The sequence below is a fragment of the Erpetoichthys calabaricus genome, chromosome 11 (genome assembly GCF_900747795.2).
Source record: "Erpetoichthys calabaricus chromosome 11, fErpCal1.3, whole genome shotgun sequence".
Lineage (NCBI taxonomy): Eukaryota > Metazoa > Chordata > Cladistia > Polypteriformes > Polypteridae > Erpetoichthys > Erpetoichthys calabaricus.
Window position 1 is genome coordinate 135,057,320 of NC_041404.2, and position 14,342 is coordinate 135,071,661.

General features: G+C 51.1%; 1 protein-coding gene across 1 annotated transcript in view; it reads right to left on the bottom strand.

Annotated features, from left to right (window-relative positions):
* The window catches only part of LOC114660947 (ras-related protein Rab-26), a 48,849-nt gene that overhangs the window by 3,161 nt on the left and 31,346 nt on the right, over positions 1-14,342 (bottom strand). Inside the window, exons 4-5 of the mRNA XM_028813977.2 lie at positions 10,922-10,988; positions 6,004-6,056 (exon numbers count right to left, since the gene is read on the bottom strand). Of these exons, the coding sequence (XP_028669810.2) occupies positions 6,004-6,056; positions 10,922-10,988 (120 nt within the window). The remainder of the gene's footprint in view (positions 1-6,003; positions 6,057-10,921; positions 10,989-14,342) is intronic.

Sequence of the window (14,342 nt, forward strand, 5' to 3'; positions counted from 1 at the left end):
CTTGGCACAATAGTCATCCAAAATAAAGAGCTCAGGCTTAATGCCCAACTGAGGTAAAGCATCTGGGCACAACAGCCATCTGAAATACAATGCAGTATGGCACCAGGGCACAATGGCTTGTTCATTCCTAATTGCCCCAGCAACCACGGTGGGCTCTTGCCACTGGCGACCCCAGGATGGAGCCCGTGTGTCGAGGGCATGGTGCCCGCCACTTACGCATTTTTCTCAGGAACTGGCGTCTTCTCGCTCAGCAACAGCATGGGAGCTAATCAAATGCAAAATCATGCAATTAGGGTGAAGATGACTAATGGAGTCCTAAAGTGAATCAAACCGCTGCCCACCTGCCTGCCCGAATGCCAGTCTGCCCGCACATCTTCCTGGACTTGTCCTGCCTGCCTCACTCGGCCACTCGTACTGCCCAACTCCTTCCAGCCCTGGTCTTCATCACACCGGGGCACGGCATTGTTGGTTCATTTGGCTGGCACCTTCCCATAGTGCTTTGCTGTGCCAGTCACTTTCACTTTGCGACACCTTTCCAGGTTCATATGCCACCGCTGGCTCACAATCATGTGACCCTCACACTTACATCACGTGGGTAAAGAACACAAGGGGCCTTGAACGTGGCATGTAACCCTTTGACATTGTCCCAGGCTGGTCCTTCAGGGGAGACCCGGGCAGCCTGCTGACCGTCACCTCAAGATGGAGGGCCCAATGAGGACCAGAGCCTGGTGAGGTGGACGAGCAGCAGACATGTGGGCACCGAGCCTCATGACACCCATAGCAGGTTTAGAGAACTGATGGGCAGATGAGTCACATATGCCCTAAACGGGCACGGGCACAAACTTTGTGCCAGGCCTGTGCTTGGGGTCCTAAGCGAGAGGAGTATCATGTGACTGCCATGCCAAAGCCCCCTTCTTCACAAACACAACTTGTGCCATCTTTCATTATAAGTTGTTTGTGGTTTCTTCAGGTGCCCTCTGCTGCTCCCTGGCACAGCTGCCACCGTCACTCTTAAAGAATCTCATTCTGACGGCCGATGTTGGCATTGGCACTTAGTTCACAAATGAAGCGCCATAAAATGTAGCCCAGTGGCTAGGGTGGCACTGAACCAGTCTGTGCCCAGCATTCCTTGTTTGGGCACTCTGCCAGTCTCAGTACCTTGTGTTGATGGGCGCTCCAATAGGGAGTGCCACTCCATCATGAGACACACAGGCTTCTTAATGGGTGACTTGGAGCGACTGGGAGGGCTGTGCTGTGACTCATTGGCAGCCCTCTGCTGGCATGTGAAAACGTGCACATTGGTGGAGTACAGGGGTCTGTTAATGTCACATGACACCCCTTTGGGGGGTAAAAGTCGTCCTGCGGTGGACCTCCATGAGTCTGGAGCTGGGGATGTAACGAGCCAGACCAGTAAGCCAGCACAGACACTGGTCAGCTCTGGGCACAGGTGAGCCATGCCATGCCCAGCCAGCCACACATAGGGAGAGCTTCAGGGCACCTCAGGCCTGCTTGATTAGTTCATGGCGTCACACTGAAGGGGGCCACAAGAGGCTACTGCTGTTATGTGGTGCCCAGCCAGACGAAGTGACACATTCTGCAGGTAGGCACCTTGGCACAAGGAGTCTGCTCCTCCGCCGTCCATGCCAGTCTCAGGCCCACATAGGTAAGAGCAGGCAGAGGCGAGCGAGATGGCAGGCACTCCTTGTGTCTTCATGGCCACCGTCACTGTAAATCTACCCTGAATTCTAACAAATGGCGTAGTAAGCGGGATGAGCGCCGCTTTTGAAGAGGATTTGACAGGCGGGGCATCTTTGAAGTGCTGCAGTTACACTTTGGGGGTCTTCAGGAGGGTCCACGTGATGTGGGATACCAAAGGGACAAAAGCAGGACAGCGCCTGGTTAATTATATAGCGCCTTTCAAGGCAGTGGGATTGTGGACGGAGCGCCCAACACAATAAGATGATTGACAGCACAGCAGTGTCATGTCAGTAAGGTAGGGGCGGAGTCAGAAGAGGCAGAGGCGGGGCTTCAGCCTGACCACACCACAAGTAGGTGGCACCAGAAGGAGGGCTGGAGGAAGGAGGGTCTACCATGAGGACCACCAAGAGTCCCTAACTGCTCCTCACCCTCCCATGTCCTCTGTGTCACAGCACCGGGGCTCAGGGGACATTAAGAGGACAAATGTGATTGTGTTTAGTTCAAACTGATATGGCGCCTTTCCCTGTGACCTCCTCTGCATTAATGTAAGTCACCTGCCCCTTGGCCACGTGGAGTGTCCGCATGTCATAGAGGGCACAAGTGGCATCAGAAGTGCCACCAGTTACTCAAGCAGACCACCAGCTCAACCGGCCGAGTGCTCGCACTGTGCAGTCCTGACCCTAACATTCACATCCCACTGTACTCTTGGAGGGTCTGCACATCTCCGTCAGGTGCCCATTGGCCTCAGCTGAGATTGTGTGCCAGAATGGGTGTAGAGTGAGACTGGCAGGAAAGGGGCACAATAAGAGATTGCTGCTGCTGTATTTGGGGTTCCCATGTCCTGAGGTTGAGGGGGTGCAGAATACAGACAGGTGCCCCCCCTTTAATCATGTGTGCCACCTCTGAGCTCTCGGACCCCCAGTTCCATTTCTGACACATTCTCAACAATCCCAGCATCGAACCAGTGAGGCTAACAGACGGGCACAGCAGACTCAGGCGAGTCGGGCATATGAATGGAACTAGCAGGCCAAACCTGGCACCCTAACTGGATGTGCCCAACTAACCACCCTACTAGTGCGGGTGGCACTAACCAACACACGTCAATTGGGATTAGCAGTCTGTGCTCATACAGTGGGAAAGAAGCCCCCACTGCCACCTGCAACCCCCCTGACTGTCTGAGCCACACGAGTCTAAAATGAGAAATAACAGCGGCAATAAATCAGCACGCGGCATGAGGAGGGCGCACACGCCAGGCAGCACTTGACATTTAGCGGCGTGCCCGTGATTAATCACAAGTCCGACGGTTAGCGCCGCGCTGGAACGCAATCTTCATTTATTAGAGTTAGCAGAGGCGGAGAGTGCCAGGCGACGAACAGAGTCCGCTGGCAGCCTGGCATCAAATAGAAATCAGCAGGTCAGGGTTAACTTTATATAGTGCCTTAAGTGCTTATATAGGAGGGCAGCGGCTGGCGTCTCTCGGGCCTGGCATGTCGATCAGAAAGTGAAAACGTCCACCATGAAGTTGACTGGCAGAGCCTTCCTTGGACCCCACTGCTGCCCATCAACCACACGTCTTGTGACGCAGCGCCCCCTGCTGCAGAGGCAGGAACCTGTGTGTACATCAGCTCTACCGCTGCTGACTGTGAGCACCACTACAATGCTGGGACGGTGGGAACAATAAGACCCCTTAGTGGACAAGTCGTGTATAACAGCGCCCCCTATCAGCAGTGAAGTAACCCATGGTGAAGTGACGGACAAAAGCGCCACACCCCATGGAGCTGAGGTTCATAGTAGTGCCCCCTACAGCTGGTAAGGCATCTGCAGTTATTTAGACACCTATTATGGTGGTGGTCTCAGCAGCATGCATACAGCAGGTAAGACCCCCAGTGAAGCTGTGGTTCATAACAGCCAGACCCCCAAGGTTATTAAATCATTTAGTAGTGCCACCCACAGGTCTTATGGTATCTGGTGGGGTGGTGGCTCACAGCAAGACCCCTTACATCTGATAAGCCACCCAGGTGACAACACCACCTCCTAAAGAACAGTGGACACCACATGGGTCATAACTGTGCCCCCTATGGCCAATAAGGCACCCAGTAGTGCAGTGGGTCACAGTGACATTTATTGTGGTGGTGGGTCATGATGGAGCCCCCAGAGCTGCTAAGCTGTCGCTCATTCTCAGGTGGTAGCTGCAATGGGCACAACGACGCCACAAGTGAATGGGCACACAGGACCCAAACTTCCATCCACTCAGCCACTGACTGAGGAGCTGCTATCTGTGCCCACCCAGACATTGAATGCCTTCTGTAACTGGCATGCCACTCAGTCTCCTGGGACCAACTGGCACCTTGACAGCTTTATGCCAGTCCAGTAAGCCAACAAGCCCGAAGAGACAATTGTGCCCACTACTCTGCTAGTGCCCCCACTGACTCCTTCCTAATTCTAATTGATAGCAACTTGGTCATTCATGAGGGCCTTTAATAAGGTGGCTAATGTCACGTCTGCCGTGCTCTAGTGCCCCTACAGGACAGGGGGGCAAAAGTCCCCTTGGTCCTACCACAGCCCATTTTTTGAATCTGAGGTCCCACCCCATACGACCCCAGACAGAAGGCTGTTTTGCTGATGGTGGGCTCTGGGTTGGCACCCCCTTTGGGTTGCCTCCTGCCTTGTGCCAGTTCCCGTGAGTGCGAGTGTGAAGGGCACTATATAAAGCAAAGGCTGGCACAGACTCGTTTCTCGACTCACCTGTAAGTTTGCCTCGTCCAGATGGCCACCTCCTCCAACAGGCTGCTTGGCGCTGACTAATCCTGAGCTTGGCACTAATTGAGTCCCAGCGCGCTCAGCCTGGAATCAGCGGGTGGGGGGCATGAAGTGCGATTCTCCGCTCATCAGGCCTGCGGCACTCGGCAAGCCAGAGAATCCCGTTAAATACTCCTGAACCAGCGGGGGGCACCAACACACTCGTCGACGCGGCAGTGAGGTGTCAGCCATGGCGCCAGTGAACCATAAGCGGTGTGCCATCACATCAGGATGTGACAGGAGGAGTTAAGATTATGGGTAAGTCGGTGGGCGATGATGCCCATAAAAAACACAAGTAGTGCCTTCACAAGGTTTGGACTGGCGAGGACCCCATTCAGGAGGAGGGCATATTCTGATATTGAGGGTGCCAGGGAGCTTTGGTGTTCACCTGTTGAATATGTAAGGGACCTTAAAAAGAAGTCATGAATTAATCGAGAAGCCAACCCGCCATCTCACCAGTGAAAGGCGCTATATCACAACCAGTCTCTCAAGTGAGAAAAGTGCCAACTGAACGAGTCCGCCTGCATTTGATGGATAAAGAGGACACAGTGGCAGGCATTGGGGGCAGCGATTACACTTGACTGAGAGGGCACTGATACCAACCTGAGTGAAGCTGTTCCATGAAAATGTCACATGTAACAACTGGGCAGCAGATGTTGTGCCCCTCGTGGATACTCATGGTGGTCCTACACACAAGTGATGGGATGAGAGCCTGGGGGCTCAAAAGGGACTTGCAGGTGCCACTAGAGGGAGCTGGCAGCGTGCAGATCTGGTGATAGGTAGAGGACGGCTGGTGCCACACAAGGGTGGTCTTTCGTTTTGAGTGTCAGTTTCTGTCTGACGTGTCACTTTTGTCCTCCTCTGTCTGCTCTACCTGTTGAGCCGGAGTAGGCGGGGCCTCATAATGAAAGTTTGTCTAAATGGGCGGGTCCATCCACTGTGGTCCCGCCCCAAGTCCCAGTGCCGTGACGTCATTGGACACTTCTCCGTCCATCTCTGTGCAGCACATATTGGCAGCAGAAAGGGGCAAGGACTGGGTATCTTAAGCTCCTGCCCCCCCTCATCATTATCACTGGGTCAGCCTGCACCCATCCCTGCCAGGCCTCCTGCCACTCAAACCCCTGGGCCCTACCCTTACTGCATGTGGCACCCTGGCACAGAACAGACGATTTTGTGTTCAAGAGTTGGACAGTGCATGGCGGTCTGTGGCTTCCTCATCAGGGGGCATCACCTGAAGGTGGTAACCTGCCTCTGCTGTGCCAGCCATTCTGCATCACACACTTCTTTGGTAATGTGGTGCTAAAATTGGCCACGAAAGGCACTATATAAGACAATGCCCACTATGTGCCAGCCCCAATCCAAGAATTCCATCCACAGTCTGAGGTCTCCTCTGTCATCATGGCCAAAAAAGAGAAGAGCCAGAATCAGAAGGCTGCCCATCCCAGCCCTGGCATGCAGCCTCCCCATGGTGTGAAGCCCCCCGATGTTCAGCCCTCGGATTCTCACCTGAATGTTGTCAAATGAACTTTTATTGGTGACGTCGTAGAGCAGCAGCAGAGCTGGAAAGAGAAAGGAGAGAAGAAGATGAATGGCGGTGTGCCACCTGGAGCCATGGCACCTAGACAGTGAAAGGTCAGTGCCACTCGTCCACCACACGTGGCTGAAGCCTCCAGTGGGCAGAGCCCAGTTAGGACAGGAAAGCCCTAAGGGGCCACCGTGGATGATTAATAGAAGATGAAGTGAGTCACTCCTTTGGGGGTCTCGCCTCTGATTCTTTGACCTTCTCTGCCATCATGGGGGGTTTCTTATATAGCGCACTTTCACCTAAAGCCATCGGCACCTCCTGTTGCTTGTCCCGTGTCACAGATGAGGCTCAGGACTACCACTCTCGCCTGAGACCCCCTAAAGACCACCTCAGATCTTCAGCCCCTCACTGGACTCATTCGACTGGACTAGTGGTGTGCAGCTGTGAGCGGTGCTGGTGACCTTGGGGACATTAAAATGACACAAACACTTTCAGGCTGCCATTCCCACATGTCTAAGCCACCTGCAGTTGAACGTTAGACGACCGCTTACATTTCGGACCACCAGGGCCCCGGTTGGCATCACCTGTGCAGTGCTTCTGGGGGGGCTGCAGGTGCGTGCCCACACGATGAGAACACATAATGGATATGCGGTGGGCTGCACGACTAACCCACTGGCCCCTCCATTTATCACCCGCGTGTCGAATTCAGGGGGAGTCGCGGACGAGATGACAGACCCTCACACACCCGTCTTATGAGGGGACACAAAATGACAAACCGCACAGACATGACATCACTGTTAGTGAGCGGAGACAACAGCACGGCTCGGGGGTCCTCTGATAGCCCACCAGTCGGCAGAGTGCCCCCCCGGACTCAAAGGGAGCCTCCAGAACCAGAAAGGCCTCAATAAGATGGGGGCTTCATGGTTTGATGGTGTCGGGGTCTTAGCCCCCTTCGGCGTCCCGGGGTTGTTATTCACATGGAAAACACATGATGTGCCCCTTGGGGTCTTTTGTGGAGGGTGGCGTCGTTAGGGGGGCTTCAAGAGTTTAAGCCCCTGCTCTTCATTTCAACATGTATGTATGGCGCCTGTCGAACCCACTGGGACCCCCCTCCCCCGTTTGACTGGCGTGACAGCTCTAGGGTCCCTCCCCCACTTCTCAATCTAACCTCCATATGGGGGGGGGGCGGGGGGCTAAGCCATTAATAACTGCTAAAGCTAATGACCCCCATGGGGCTTCGAGTTCACTAATGTGCATGTGATATGGGGGGGCTGCGCTCAATACGACACGGCCTAAAGCCTCTGAAGCCCCCCGACACGTCCTGATGCACTCAGCACTCAGTTTACTGCCAAAGCTCCACGATGGCTGGTGGACCCCTAAGAGCTGGGAGCCACCGTCAACCTCGAGCCCCTCACACCGTCACAGGGACAGTCCGTCGGTGATGGCCTTTTGTCATCCAGCCAGTGCCCACTGCCACACGCCCGGAGGATTTAACAAATGAAGCTGCTGAGTGACAAGAACAATGAATGGGGGGCTCATCGGACCCCTCAATGTCGATGTGCGTACATTGGCATGAGTCTTTGCTGTTGATGACGCTGTCTTCAGACCCCGAGGCTGTGGGACATGGAGGGACCCTGAGAATGTCACTTCACCTGCCCGGGCTCCAACTGGCAGAACAAAAAGAATAGGAGCCAGCTGGGCATCAACCGCTGGACGAAGGGAACAATCAAGAGCAGGAACAATCATCATCATCATCATACTGACTACCCCCTCAGTGCAGTGTGCCACCACGCCACTCGAGGTTAACAGAGGACTGGTATTGGAAGACAAGCCCCCATATCAGCGGTGTGACGGGCGATTGAATGAAGCCGTCAGCGTGGCAGCAGATCAATGGCACATCGATTTCGCTTTGGTTTTGTCACACACAATGGGCGTCGAACGTGCAGATGTGCTTTCCATTTCACTAACAGCGCTGACACCGTAAAGGTGACAAATGAGCCTCGTGTGTCAGAGTCGCACCGCTCAGCGAACGTCAGCATTAAGAGGCCCATAGGGAGAGGGAGGTGGGGGCACAGTGGCTTTACCAGTGCCATTGTTATTGGCAGTGGGCAGGCTGGTGCCACGTGCAGGTCCCGCCAGCACCAACGGGGCTAATGACAAGTGGCTACCGCTGTGACGATGGCCCACCGCTGGCTGCCAGGTTTGATCAGATTTGATTTGCCTTCTTATGCCAGCCGTCTTCCCGATGCCCTCCTGTGTAATCAGAAGACTTCTTGGATGTGATGAATTATTCAGCTGCCATTACTGAAGGCGGGCATCTTGAAGGGGATCGACTCTGAAAATCATCAGGAGCAGGCCGAGGTTGGGCTGCTGTGGCACAGGCCATGCACTAGAGGTGAACACATTTGAATTGATGCCATCCGTGCCCCGTTTTCCCAGCATGTCTTAAGGTGACGTTGGACTCTTTGCCCTTCATGTCCATCTATGCTCTTGTCTTTCTGCTGGATGTCCAGTTGCCCTTCGCGTTGCTTTTTCAGGTCATTTGTATGATTTGGGCAGATGAGACCCCCACAGTGTCTGGACTTGTAGCCCGCACAGAGGGGGCTATTGATGTTGTTAACTTCATTTGTGCTCAGCCTGGTGGTGGGCAGAGTCAAGTCCAACATGACCCCCCAAGTCTGTCTCATGAGCCAGGACCTCTCTGTCAGGCGCTATATTCACCCGAGTCAAACATTAGAATTCTGATGGTGCCAGTTTGTAGAACAACCTGCTGCTCCTCTTTAACATGATGTGGCAGTTCCCTGGCATCGGATGACTGGCCTGAGATTCTCCAGTGCCATCTTATTTGCAAGAGGCAATCCTCGTTGTCTAAACCTGTGCCACATGGACATCTGCATCTTGCCATTTATGGCTCTGCAGGCTGGTGGCTCCACTGAGGATGCGTGGGTAGATGGTGCCCAGCCCTGGTGACTTGTTTGTTTGTGCCACTTTAGATGCAAAGCTCCTCAAATTGTATGAGATGATTGGACTTTTTCACTGGTTGGCATTTTGTCCTAGTGGATGATGGACCGGCACACTGCCAGGCCCAGATAGCTCTGGCACACTGTGCCCCTCGTCTTAGTGAACGATGCTAAATGGACTCGGCCAATGTGAAAGGCGCTATATCACGTAAAGACTGCGCTCTCTGCTTTTCAAGTCATTTATAGAATTGAGGCCAACACCTCAGACTCGCTGCAGCTGGAGACGATGCTGCCGGGGGTTTCCATGGCAACCCCTCTCGACACCTCTCAAATTGTGCGAATTCGCCGCTTTTCTTTCGTTTCATTGAATTTCTTTTCTGAATGGTGAGAAACTCAAAGAGAGCCAAGCCATGTGTGCCATCTGGGGCGCTGGCGCCACCTCACAGTTGTTGGCCTGACGCGGGATTCCTGGGGTCTCGGGGTCTCGTTCGTTGGCCGAGGTCAGCCTCCTCTCTTCTGTCCTTTCAGAGCCGCAGCGCCCCTCATCTCTCACCTCGTCCTCAGGTGGCACTGCTCTCTGATGCCCGGTTTCTTTTCAATGGCACTGCCCATTGGTTTGTAGCCCCAGGGCGTTCATTTCCCACATGTGGGTCTCTCCATTGCCAGGCTGTCACAGACACGCTCGAGTGCCAGTGCCTCTCGTCTCCCTGCAGCTGTCATCAAGGCTGGTAACCCTGGACATGAAGTTTGTTTCCTCCTCACTTGAGTGCCCGCCGGGTGTCCGCAGGGACCTCCGTTGGCTTATTTCGACTTTGTACTTCGCTGACCACATGTCTTCGGCTTCTTGAGGCTAATTGGACTCCCACCCAGCTGCTTGTTCACGGAAATGGGGGGTCAGTGGAAAAGAAAGTGGGAGATCAGGCTGGCATTACTGCATGGCACTGCCCTGTGGCACTGTGGGCTAAATGGGGTGATTAGTGTCTGGCCAGAGGAATGGGGGCTGATGGCTTGGGTGGCAATTCTCAACTGATGGGCCAGGGGTTCATGTAAATTCATGATGGGCATAAGGAAGCGGGCCATGCCCATGTGAGCAGCTTGTCACAATAATGGATTGGGCACAGGCCCGATGACAGAAGTCAAAATATGAGAACACAGCAGAGACGGGCACTAAAGAGTCAGCTAAAGTGGCTCAGACTGGGCAGGGTGGGCGCCAGCGTCTTCATTAAGAGCAGGGCACTGCAGGGTGGTGCCAGTGACCCGGGCCTTGTTTCAGGTGTCCTCCTCCTGTCTCTGCGCTCCCCTGAGTGCCCGCTGCTGTCTCCGTGCGTGTTGCTCCATCGTGTCGAGTCGCCCCCTCAGACCGACGCTCCTGTCGTGCCACACAAATGAGAACAAATCCAAACTGGCAGCTGCCGCTTTATGATAATGGCGCACAAAGGCTGCCAAGGTATTTGCATAAAGCGTCGCCCAGCGCTCGTTCGGAGTACAAAGACGTGGCATTCCAATGGGAGGCTTCATTTTCATGTCTTTTCCCCGCTCAAGTGAAAATGCAGGCACGGGCGCTTACGTAAGGCGGGCATCGAGGGGCTTTGTCGGAGCTTTGTTGGTTTCCTGCCCTTTCCTTTTAATTTAGAGAGGATTTTTGAAAAGAGCATCAGGTGCCAATCAAATGGCCGAGTGGCTCATCTGCCAGTTGGGGAACCGAGGAGGGCAGTGCGCCAGTGGCTGGCAGGGGGCGCTCATGGCTTGTGTGCTGCTGGCGAGCAGTGGACTCAGGACCACTGGGGGGTCCCGGAGATTCATCAACAAGCCACACTGTTGATCTGTTCTTCTCGTCACCATGGAGGATGATGCCATAGCTTTGTGCCCGTCGTCCCCAGAATGCAGCCGTTGTGACATAAAGCATACACAGCTGGGGGCGAACATGAGGGGCTCTTACCGTGAGCGTCCCGGTAGTAGGCGTGGGTGACACTGCGGAATCGCTCCTGCCCGGCCGTGTCCCACATCTGGAAGAGAAGCAAAGAAGAACTTGTGAGAAGATGAGGGCGCTGGCTCAGGCTGAAAGGCGCTATATACATTCAACATGGACCTACACAACAGGGAGAGAAAACCATTAGGAAAGGTGCAAGTTCAGGGCGGATGCTCATCAGAGCCCCCCAAGGTATCCTGAAGGGCTCGCCACCCCCCACCCACCTCGTATTGTTATGCAGAACCCAAGTGGATCCTTCTGGAATGTTTGGGTTCATCTGGAGTTGGCTGCCAGGGAGGGAGGCCTCACCCTAGCGGTCTGACCCCCCAACTCCACAGCAGGGCATCAGCCTACTCGGGCCGACTTCCTTAATGTCCCAAAATCTAGGAAATGCACAAAATGGGAGAACAAGACCACAAAGTGAACTTTACAAGGACAAAGGACAAAATGAGGGTGGCTCGGTGGCACCGAGGTGGTGCTGCTGCCTTGCAGTCAGGACGCAAGGGTTTAAGTCCCGTTCCTCATGGGTATCCATGTTCACCCTGTAGTGTGCTGGCACCTGTCAAGATGGCGCTCCTGCCCTGTGCCTGGTGATGGCCAGGTTGGCTCCAGCCCCCTACTCAGGATAAGCAGAACAAGAAAATGGAGGAATGGATGGAGCACAAAAATGGAGAAAGTGGCCAAAGGGCAAAGAAAGAAAGAGGAGTCACCTGAAAGGCCACCCGGGGGATATGTCCCAAATCAGAGCATCCACGGGACACAAGCAGCGAAATCCAAAACTCAATGCTGGTGGACCACTGGAGGCTCGGCTGGGGGACGGACCTTCGAGGTGACATCAGCCTGGCCCCGCCTCCTGAGGCTCCACCCACAAAACAGGAGGGACAACAGGAGCCGCTGAACTACAATGAAGGGGGCCCTTTGTGTACTGTTGCTATGGTGTTGCTATGTCTGCATGATGTCATCGTTGGGATGGCATGAAGGTTGGCATCGGGCACTCTCGTGTTTTTGGGATTCTTTCACAGCTGAGTTTCAATTAAAGAGTATGTCTGCCATTTTGGCTCTGCAGCCTGGCAGTTGGGGTCTCATGGTTTCGACTTTTCTGCTGGGGCTCGCTCAGTGCCACACCACGATTTGAACCAAAGCCTCAAGGCTTGTCTTGTCACTAACGTCCCACCTCCATGTCCCCCCACCCACGGACACATCTACACGTTAGTGCAAGCATCAAGTCGGGGTCCTGGAGGAAAATGCAGCATGTGAGCGCAGGGGGCAGCGCAGAGGGCAACACCAGGGGGTAGCAAAGGGGGAAACACCTGAGGCAATGCAGGGGGCAGCACAGGGGGCAACGTGGCCAGCTGCTTGTCAGGTGTTGTTTCTCCTTATAATGACATAAAGTTAAAGGTGACCTCAAAAATGTGCAGGACATAAGAATTTGGACAGGCAGAGAGATAGAAAGATGGGACAAAGAGACGAAAAGAGGGCACAGAGAAGGACAAGGAGAGCGAAAGGCGCTATATGATAGATAGATAGATAGATAGATAGATAGATAGATAGATAGATAGAGTGAAAGGCGCTATATAGATAGATAGATAGATAGATAGATAGATAGATAGATAGATAGATAGATAGATAGATAGAGTGAAAGGCGCTATATAATATAGATAGATAGATAGATAGATAGATAGATAGATAGATAGATAGATAGATAGATAGAGTGAAAGGCGCTATATAATATAGATAGATAGATAGATAGATAGATAGATAGATAGATAGATAGATAGATAGAGTGAAAGGTGCGATAGATAGATAGATAGATAGATAGATAGATAGATAGATAGATAGATAGATAGATAGATAGATAGATAGAGTGAAAGGCGCTATATAATATAGATAGATAGATAGATAGATAGATAGATAGATAGATAGATAGATAGATAGATAGAGTGAAAGGCGCTATATAAGATAGATAGATAGATAGATAGATAGATAGATAGATAGATAGATAGATAGATAGATAGATAGATAGATAGAGTGAAAGGCGCGATAGATAGATAGATAGATAGATAGATAGATAGATAGATAGATAGATAGATAGATAGATAGATAGATAGAGTGAAAGGCGCTATATAATATAGATAGATAGATAGATAGATAGATAGATAGATAGATAGATAGATAGATAGATAGATAGATAGAGTGAAAGGCGCGATAGATAGATAGATAGATAGATAGATAGATAGATAGATAGATAGATAGATAGATAGAGTGAAAGGTGCGATAGATAGATAGATAGATAGATAGATAGATAGATAGATAGATAGATAGATTGAAAGGTGCGATAGATAGATAGATAGATAGATAGATAGATAGATAGATAGATAGATAGATAGATAGATAGAGTGAAAGGCGCTATATAATATAGATAGATAGATAGATAGATAGATAGATAGATAGATAGATAGATAGATAGATAGATAGATAGATAGAAAGGTGCTATAGATAGATAGATAGATAGATAGATAGATAGATAGATAGATAGATAGATAGATAGATAGATAGATAGATAGATAGATAGAGTGAAAGGCGCTTTATAATATAGATAGATAGATAGATAGATAGATAGATAGATAGATAGATAGATAGATAGATAGATAGATAGATAGAGTGAAAGGCGCTATATAATATAGATAGATAGATAGATAGATAGATAGATAGATAGATAGATAGATAGATAGATAGATAGATAGATAGATAGAGTGAAAGGCGCTTTATAATATAGGTAGATAGATAGATAGATAGATAGATAGATAGATAGATAGATAGATAGATAGATAGATAGATAGATAGATAGATAGATAGAGTGAAAGGCGCTTTATAATATAGGTAGATAGATAGATAGATAGAGTGAAAAGTGCTATAGATAGATAGATAGATAGATAGATAGATAGATAGATAGATAGATAGATAGATAGAAAGGCGCTAGAGATAGATAGATAGATAGATAGATAGATAGATAGATAGATAGATAGATAGATAGATAGATAGATAGATAGATAGATAGATAGAGTGAAAGGCGCTTTATAATATAGGTAGATAGATAGATAGATAGATAGATAGATAGATAGATAGATAGATAGATAGATAGATAGATAGATAGATAGAGTGAAAGGCGCTATATAATATAGATAGATAGATAGATAGATAGATAGATAGATAGATAGATAGATAGATAGATAGATAGATAGATAGACTGTCCCTCATTTATTTGTCCCCCTTTGAGCTCTCACGGCGCTATAACGGCCCATTGTCGCGGCTTCTCCAGTCGTCTCTCCTGTCGCACTCCGGCTGGACTCGGTCCTCAGGGCTGAAGTGTCACAGAGAGGACACACAGTGT